Raw genomic sequence first — 9836 nt, 5'->3', positions numbered from 1 at the left:
TATAGAAATATGCAATTTCTTATTTTGTCTTCATAAAAGTGGTGAATGTATCAAACTGTCTTAATTGGTGAGTTATATTCTAAGCTCTACATTTTTGTAACAACAGATAAGTGAATGGCTAGCGAAGCCCACCCTAGAGTATAAATGTTACATGTGTATAAGGAATATAAAAATATCATTTTATACATATTACAGAAAGTAAGAGACAATTTATGAAAAAAACTTCACGAACCCTTCTAAAGTGGTTTTTATGACATTAATAAATCATTAGTAACCGCATGTAAACAGAACCTTGACAAAACCACATTATAGGTACGTAAGCTCTCCAAGAAATCTTATACGATACGATAGCATTCGATATTGGAGTTAATCATACGTAGTATAATCATACGTAGTTATATTGAAATACCTAGGTAGTATTAAGAAAAGAGAATTGTCGTAATAGATACGGTAAATTGTTGGTAGAATCCGTCATTAGTGGGTTCTAAAGTTCTATAAGAATAAGAAAAAGAAGAAGATAGTAAATCGATTGTTAATATTAATTTAATTGAGGAAATGTAAAAATACATAATAGATTAAATATAATATTTCAAAACAACTGCAGGTGAACATTGTGTTATTTGATTTTGGAGCTAATAAGTGTAAGTAAGTGAAGTCCCGTGTCCCCTAGTGGGGTATGGGGCAGATGATGGACATCTGTTTCACTGATCGCTTTTCTTTACGGACAAGTAGGTGATCAGCCCTTGATTGAGATCAGATCAGGCCTTGTGTGTCCTGCCAGACCGAGACTTTTTTTTTGTGCGTCCCCACCGGGAATTGAACCCAAGACCCCTCGGTTCTACGCTCACGCGCTAACCTCTGTGCCAAGGAGGCGGTCAATTGGAGCTAATAAGAGTTATGATATATTTTTTCAACCGACTTCAAAAAAATTCGAATGTATTTTTTTGGCTTCAGCTGAGTTAACCGATTTTAATAATTGTTTTTAAATTTTGTCTAGTTTGCATTTTTGCATTTGCGTTTTGCATTTAAATTTTGTCTAGTTTGGACGATATTTAATTGGGAGCATATTCGTTCGTTCATTGGAATGACGTTTGAACAGTTTAGTGTTTCTTTTAAAATAATCATTACTTATCCCAAAGACACTATTCACCGTAACTATTTGTATTTTGTTAGATATAAGTATAGTAAAATATTAACCTTATGTGAGATGCTTCATTCAAAATTACGACAACAAAAGCAGCTTAATTAGACATCGAATTACGCTGAATTAGTTTTGGCTAGACAACAGCATATTGTGTATACCATTCATTACTGATCCAGGGACATATCCATAGCTCAAAGCTTGTCTTATTCTTATATCCACTAATATATGGTTAGAAGAAGGGATGAAATTGGATAACCTGTCTAAAATTCGCTCGTCAATTTCTATTATTTTTTTATCCAAATCTAAAGTACCAAGGAGACTACCGAGTATACTATGAATATCGCGTACTCTTTCAGTAGGTATTCTAAATTTACAACTGTTACAAAGCCAAGCAGTATTGAGCATAAGAGGGTCTTCAGGTAGCGCGGTCCCAGTACACTCTATGTTGATGCATTTTAATCCCGACAAAAGAGTACCCATTTCAGAAGCATCTGTACACCGGTGGCATTTGCACCAAAATTGTTTTGCTTTAAACAATTGGTATCTCCGGGTAGGAGTGCACCATAAAAGTCCCGTATAACAGCTTAATAATTCTTCTCCGACTTCTATATCTTGTGTTGCTAAAACAATCATAGTGTAATCTGTTCTAAAAATATTTCTTGTATTTGGTACACAACTATGGTTTAAAAATGCTGTAATCGGGTACAAGCCTCTTAACGGGACGGCGCTGGTATCAGATTGTGCTGGAATTCTAAACGAATTAATCCTCAATATAGAATGTGCAAATTTTAAAAAACTTATATCATCGTTTTGCAAGATAAATTGATCGCATAATAATTCAATTTCTTCAAAAAAATTATTTCTTGTGCATGCTTGAAATATATGCAGATTTTGTTTATCTTTATCAGATAAAATTAAAAATCGAATGTAAATAAGGGCTTTACCAAGTAATCTTGAACGTTCAAAATCCATTGGAGTCTTAGGCGGCCATTTAGCGCTGACGTAAGCGCATTCCTCGGTATGCTCCGGCGATGTTTTGCATTTCACAGAGCATGTTATTAAAGCACAATTTTCACAAGGACTACAAGAGTCATTTATATTATAACATACAGTGCAGAATAATTCACCGGCACGATCGCCTCTTGGACCTACGACTAGTGGTTTGTTATCAAAAATTATGGAACCACGCTTGATAAATTTATTTGCAAACAGTCCTCTACCTCCTAGATTTGATAGACCCAAACGAAAAACATTAGTATCTACACTGGCGATGTTTTCACACAGGTATTGCTGAACGGTATCAAAGCTATCGTTTATCATTTTCGCAAAGGCGACAGAGTAAAAGAACGCGCGTCAAGTTTTCTCCGATTGAATGGAATTGACTGACGATATTCTGAGTAACGATGTCGATGTAAATAGATTGTTTTCAAAATAGCTGCTGGAATTACTTGTGTACGTAAAATGGAATACGTTCATTGAATCAGATAAAATGACTGTATTGTATTTATTTCATAGATAATTTTTAAAGATTAGGTAACTTTAACGTTATTTAAAGTAAAGTTGGTTGAGTATCGATAAATTTGTAAATTTATTTTAAATATTTTTCTAAGAAAGGACTATTTTTCTAAGGAGAAAATTTAAAAAAGGACGTTGATCCGTATTTATCTATTTGTAAATTGTATTATGATTTGATTATTAAGTATCAATAGACTAAAAAGTAGGTAGTAGAAACAACACAACAATTAAATAATTTATTATACATTCTCATACTTCCTATTTAAAGCGCCTATTTGAAGAATGTGAAATGCACTAAGTGACATATACTTCTAGAACAATCAATAAGATTTATTGTCTAATACCTCTTTTTGATTTTCTATCTATTAGTTGCTCACCTAGATCCGTTTTGGTTTTTTTTTATATCCACGTTAATACTGATGTCTTTAGTATATACCAAATTAAAGTTTCATTATATACCTATTCAACTATTACCCGGCTTCGCCATTTGCTTACGATGTAGCTCTTTAATGGTAAAAGAATTGTCTGTATGAGTTTAGTAGTTCCAAAGATAGCTCCCTGTAATCTCAAAAATGTAATTAATATAGGAACCTCTGAATAATATTTGTATACGTTGTATTTCATTATTGGATCAAATTTAAAAGCTTATTGTATGTTCCTATGAAATAACATTGTTTATATTTCTAGTCCAGCGATGCAGTATATACTTAAATATAATATGGAGTGTACTAGAGCATGAATAAAAAAGTGACTATTTGTACACGCTAATATCCGGAACCATAGTACGGATTTGAATAATTTTTTTTTTGAGAATTGAGTAGGTATTTAGAATAGGTATTGAGTCTGGGCACCATAGTAGTGAAGTCCCGTGTCCCCTAGTGGGGTATGGGGCAGATGATGTACATCCGTTTCACTGATCGATTTTCTTTAGGGACAAGTAGGTGATCAGCCTTCTGTGTCCTGCCAGACCGAGACATTTTTTTTTTTGTGCGTCCCCACCGGGAATTGAACCCAGGACCCCTCGGTTCTACGCTCACGCGTTAACCACTGTACCAAGGAGGCGGTCCTGGGCACCATACAGCCTATAATTTATTACGGAAACTGGAACACCTAACGAAGAACCGCAACAGACCACCTAAATTATAAGCGACATAAAAATAGTTCGTTAACAAAAATCCTTACACCTGTGAAGAATTTTCTGCTGCGAGTATCAATTTGAAGATCTGGAACCTGATATGAAGTTCCAGCTACACTATAACATGTATAGAAATGAAGTATAAGCTAACATTGTTCACTCTGATGGGCATTTACTGTTGACTTATAACAATCGAGGTTTTGAAACTCTCGATGTGGAACTGCAAGAACCCAGCTACACTATAACATAAATAGAAATGATGTCTTAGCAAAAAATGTACAGTCTGATGGGCATTTTCTGTCAACTTATAATACGAGATCCGGTACACTTCTTGTAGAAATCAAGAATATCTGTGTAATTTTATTGAAAGTTTCCAGTATGAATACGATCATAGGTTGCGTGGACGAAGTCGCGGGCACCAGCTAGTAGATAATCATTTTAGTGTATAATACGTGTATATAGTGTATATGAAACACACATGAAACTTATCAATCTACTCAGTAGAGTCTACTGAGATTCATGCACGCTGTGGCAACGAGTGGGTAAATTGACACTGCTTCATAAATTGAATACCCAATATTTAAGTTACATAATCTGTATCGTTTGTAATGTGTTCTTGGTGGTTGAAAATATTCATTTAAATAATCATAAAAGATAAATTTGGAACTAAATATTTTGTCTATTTTATACAATAATAAATTGATTGTAAATATTAACAATGTAACTTCTTTGTTACGCTTTTATTTATAAATTAGGATGTTAAGAAAATCTTAACACACACATTAAATGTATGCTGATATATTGATGGTAAATAAAGGCCAAGGTAAAATAGCAGTACTTTTATCCTACGATATCATCGAAACATGTCACAAATGTTGTGATCTATCTTATAAAAATATGTTCTTATCGTCGTATACTGTATAGATAAAAGTATTCACGCATGAAATTTTCGTTAATGTTAAAAAAAATTAGGAAGCAAAAAAAACCGAACTCACCATGCCATCTAAATCCATCCTTTTCTCCAAATTCCCATATAATACGACATTGCAAATCTACTGCAATTTGATTTGTTTTTGGTATATATTTAAATAGCCTGTTCAAGAAAAACTTTTCCAAGTCTGCAACGTTTTCGAAGTCTAACGATCCAAGTAAACTTCCAAGAGCACTTTGTATTGCACAAATATTACTATTTGGAACTCTCAAATCGCAACTTAAACAGCGCCAGGCTGAGGTTGGTTTAAGCGGGTCCACGGGAAGAAGAGACCCAGTGCAACTTGATTCAAAACATTTAAGAGCTGCTAAGAATGTGCCTCTCTCGGTTGGATCACTACAACGCTCACATTTACACCAGAAGTGTTTTGTTTTATATAAATGCAATCGTCTAGCCGGAGTTCCCCACAACAAGCCAGAGTAACAAGTAGTAAGTTCAGTGCCAGCCGAGATGGCTTTTACAGATTTGATAACCATGTAGCATTCTCGATTAAAACTGTATTTCGTATTCGGTACACAGTTATGATTCATTAGCGACGATACAGGGTACAGGCCACGCATACTCATTTCGCTACTGCCATAAGGAGTCGCTATTTGAAATGCATTTGCGTCAAGAATGCAAGCAGCAAGTGACATTAGTTGTTCATCTTCAGGAGAAATGTCAAAATATTTAACCAACTCCCTTATTTCACTTCCGTGTTGAGGTAAAGCGTGTGATTGTAGTGCATTTAATAGTTGCCTTTTATCTTCATTTAACGACAAAGTTCTTATAGCTGCTAAACATCTCGACAAGATGGTATCGTCCGTATCCTCAATTGGGATTTTATTACTCCAAGCAGAAATTTGTATACAGTCATCGTAATGAACATCACTGCTTAAACACTGTTGCGAACACAATACCAAACCACATTTAGTACATCGAAAAAGTGTATCACTATCGATTTTACCGCAAATAGTACAACCTCTTTGAATGGTAGTTCCGGATCGTGGACCGTAAACAAGTGGATGATCCACAAATAGCACTTCACCTTCCCTTATATCTTCGGTAGCGAAAAGGCCGCGACCGCTAACATCGGACTGCCGAATGGTCCATTTATTGGATTGGTTTATAAAATTGCTTATCTGTATCTGATCGAGATGCTTCTCCACTATTAGCGACAATTGCTCCATCGACAACATCCTGTCGCAACTCGTCCGGTGCCGGCACTGCACTGCGCACTCGCCGTGAATATCAACATTAGTTGGTTTGATAACACGGAACAGGCGCTGATCGGATATACATCGCCAAAAACATATACAAACTTCTCTGTAATTAACTAAGACGATCGATGTGTGCCAGACTTACGAGGTGTGTGAGTAACGTATGCGGTTAGTTTAAACTCAAACATCGCTTCGTCAATTTTCAACAGGTGATTAGGTACGTCAAGAATATGGAAGATGGGTTCGTTTATTTATTATTATAGTTATTGTAGGTATGTGTGTTACAAAACCGTGAAGTCACTAGGCAAAAATTTACCTATTATATAAGTCCGTTAATGTTATTTATAAATGGCTGTGACTGTCAGGTAGATAAGGAAAATGACTGTTCAAAGCTAGCAGTGAATATAAAAATAAATACAATGAGCGCGTTTAGCGTAACACCCATACAACGTCCCGGTCCAATTAATATTTTAAATATTTTGGCGAGAACAAATGAATTGTTAGAGTTTAATAATTTTAGTCTCTACATAGTTTTATTGTTTGGCTGTCTGATAAAATTTTTATTTCCTTCTCTACTTTATTTGAAAAAAAATCCCTTCCTTAATAATCCCATCGCTGCTTTATTTCATAATTTTTTATGTAATACTATTTGAAAATGAAAGACATAAATACTATTAACTGAATATAATTAAACGTTATTTTCACAATGGCCAAGGCCAAATTATTGAAGGTAAAGTTTCCTCACATAAGAGAATCGATATTGCATGCCTACTACTATAATAAAAGCAGAAGTTTGCAAGAATATAGGGATAGATGCATGGATATATGTTTGTTACTCTTTCACGTGAAAACCGCTTAACTAATATTGCTCATAATTGACGGTGATGTAGTCTATGTACCAGAATATATGATAGAAATACATGCTTTTGCCCGCTTTTGTTGGTAAAATTGTGCGTCATATCTGGTAGCGAAACATAAAAAAACTTTTTTCAATCTATTAGAACAATCATACGTATTAAGAGTCAATTTTTGGGGGTAATTAATGTAAATGAATAAAAATACCTTAATATATCAATGACTTTACTCTTGTATCTTAATTAAATAAATAGTACATGAGTGTGTTGAAACTCACAGTATTCGTCAATAGCTATATTTTTAATCTGCTAATGACACTTTAATATGCATGTTATGATAATATGCTTGTTATAAGCTTAGGGGTGTTTTAATCCATTTTATTTAAGTACCCTACTTGTCGTGGTTAAATATTTCGTATCTAATAACAAGAAAATACATACATTGTTTTTTTTATTCGGAGGGCTAGAACGATGCTCACATTTATACAACTAACGTCACGGTCTCGGATCAACGGCAATCTCGGCAGGCACCGACATACACAGGGCCGCACGCACACATCCGTATGTGTTATGCTTAGAAATAAGAGTACGTGATTTAATAAAAATCTTTTCTTGTACCTTAAAAAATGAATCATTACTAAATTACTATGTAGCTTCAAGAATAGTTTAGCAAATAATCAGTATAAATGCTCGTACATAAGCATGGTTTTTAATCGACAAAAATATATATAGTCTTTTTGCTTGCGTTTTTATTCTCAGTATCTGTAGCATTATATTTTCAACACACTATGAAATTAGTATATATCTTAAGGTATACTATTTATTTTGCTATATAAAGTAAAGAACTTTGATAATTACATATTATGAATTAGGAATTAACAGAATAGTATTTAATGTCGGGTTAATATATGAATTCATTCTAATACTTTGTATTAAAAACCTAAATACGAAAGGAAGTTTATGTATGGATAAAAGGATATTTTACACCACCCGATGAAGTTAGACGACAATATTACTAAAGATTGTGGGATCGCTGTATTCGGTATTGCAACTCGGTGAGTCCACTTATAAAACCACGGTGGAGCTAAATGTTTACGTCTGCTAAGTTGTAACTAAAATATAGTTCTGGTAAGTAACATGATCTGCGTCTTTTGTTTTTCATGAACCAGTTGGTTCGACAACCTGTCCAGTCTCCGTGACCACACAGCCTACATGGACGTAAAAACGGCAAAAATATACTGTGATAATTGTGTTCGGATTTATTCTTTAACATTACTGCAAAACTTAAATAATTACAATAGTTCGAATAATATGCAAACATTGTTTGAGTATAACGAAGACGAGTGCCCATGGTATTACTTCGATAGTTCTTATAAAACTTTACTTGGAGGATGTCTAATAATATTTGGTAAGTGTTGATATGACCCAATTTGTAAAACAGTTTTAATCACCATAATTAATTATATCTCATCAGTACATCCCATTTTAAAGGGTACATTCCAGTCATTTATAAAGCTTATTAATACGTGTGTCGAATGTAATTTGAATTTGATAAGAAGAGTGCCAACAGGTGTATTCGGGATGCTGCTAAATGGTTGGCTGTTTGCCACTTTCATCCACAGTCATCTTCTTATTTCCAAAAGCCATGTTCTGATACTTAACGTCTGTTCTGCTTCACTGGGCAGAAATTTACTTGGTTTTCCATTTGCAGCATCATCTGCAATAGGCCAAAGGTTAGTTTCGTTGAAATAAGATAATTCAAGCAATGGCTTATTAATTGTTTATATCACCGTTTTTTTTCGTAAAAAGAATATTCGAATTTTATTTTCTTTTCAGATGGCTATTCGGCACACATGCGTGCCAGCTTTTTGCATTTTTGAATCAATTTTATGGAATTTTTCAAATGACAACTTTATTCACCGTTGTTCTTGAGAGATATTGGTTAGCCAGATACACTAGGCGAGGTAGGTGTAGTAAATGTGTAATTGATTAGTAAAGTATTAACTGTTCTTTCATTTTTTTTAATGCTTATGTTTCAGAGAGATCTATCTATTATCGATACTATTGGACGTTAACCGCGGGCAGTTGGCTAAATGCCGTGGTATTTGCTATTCCACCCTTATTCGGATATGGAGTGTATTCTTGTGATGCAACTGGTACTATATGTACTTTATTATGGCCTTCTGTTCAAGCTGGTGCAAAACATTTGGGCTATGTGGTTCCGTATGTGATAGTTTGTGGGGTCGTTCCAGTTATTGGCATGTCAGTTTTGTTTTCTCTTGATTCTTATTTAAGTATAATCTTGTGTTTAAGAATAGCCTACTAAACATACTACAAAATTCACAGATTTTATTACATGGGAAAGGCAAGTCGATTGGAGAATATTTATTACAGAAATGAGATGCTTAGAGAGGAGAAGCATTTAACAAAGGTAAATTAAAATTATCTTATTAATCTATTATTCCTTTTTAACCTTCTTATGTTATTTTGTTATAACCACCTCAATGTACCAAACATTTTATAATGATTAAAAAGCGTATAGCCGAAGAGGCTTCGAGTATCGTCTGGAATCTCGACTAAGGGAAAAACTGTCTCGGTCTGGCAGGACATAGAAGGCTCATGACGTTCTTGTACATAGTGAAAATTTATCAGTTAAACAGTTATAATGCATCTGCTTTATAATCTAATCTACATGGGGACACGGGAATTCACAATGTTATTTTTTGTAGTGTATACACGTGTTAAGCGTGATAACTTTGGCATTATGGATCCCAGCTGCGTTGGTGGCGGGTAGCCAGTGGTTCCCGCTGCTACTCTATGGATATCGTCCTCATGTGCCCCCGGTGCTCGCTTTGATTGCACCTATTACCTCTGAGGTAAGTGTTGTATGGAATTTTTATCAAATGTGTAAATTAAAAAAAAAACTGTAAAGAACTGGTCTGTCATTACCTACTGCGAATTAAACTTTATTACTTTCAATAATAATCATGAAATGAAA

At 34.3% G+C, this 9836-nt stretch overlaps 2 protein-coding genes across 2 annotated transcripts in view; one reads left to right on the top strand and one right to left on the bottom strand.

Moving 5' to 3' along the window:
* Window positions 1-6405, bottom strand: part of LOC119840236 (SET domain-containing protein SmydA-8-like) — a 10340-nt gene extending 3935 nt beyond the window's left edge. Inside the window, exon 1 of the mRNA XM_038366753.1 lies at window positions 4790-6405. Coding sequence (XP_038222681.1) covers window positions 4790-5963 — 1174 coding nt within the window. The 5' untranslated portion in view covers window positions 5964-6405. The remainder of the gene's footprint in view (window positions 1-4789) is intronic.
* Window positions 6406-7292: 887 nt separating this feature from the next.
* Window positions 7293-9836, top strand: part of LOC119840249 (visual pigment-like receptor peropsin) — a 5002-nt gene continuing 2458 nt past the window's right edge. Inside the window, exons 1-7 of the mRNA XM_038366768.1 lie at window positions 7293-7424; window positions 8008-8246; window positions 8409-8571; window positions 8675-8802; window positions 8878-9100; window positions 9185-9269; window positions 9568-9714. Of these exons, the coding sequence (XP_038222696.1) occupies window positions 8051-8246; window positions 8409-8571; window positions 8675-8802; window positions 8878-9100; window positions 9185-9269; window positions 9568-9714 (942 nt within the window). The 5' untranslated portion in view covers window positions 7293-7424; window positions 8008-8050. The remainder of the gene's footprint in view (window positions 7425-8007; window positions 8247-8408; window positions 8572-8674; window positions 8803-8877; window positions 9101-9184; window positions 9270-9567; window positions 9715-9836) is intronic.

Source organism: Zerene cesonia, chromosome 1 (assembly GCF_012273895.1).
Source record: "Zerene cesonia ecotype Mississippi chromosome 1, Zerene_cesonia_1.1, whole genome shotgun sequence".
Lineage (NCBI taxonomy): Eukaryota > Metazoa > Arthropoda > Insecta > Lepidoptera > Pieridae > Zerene > Zerene cesonia.
The sequence above is the reverse complement of the archived record's forward strand: the minus strand, read 5'-3'. Positions and strand labels throughout refer to the sequence as shown.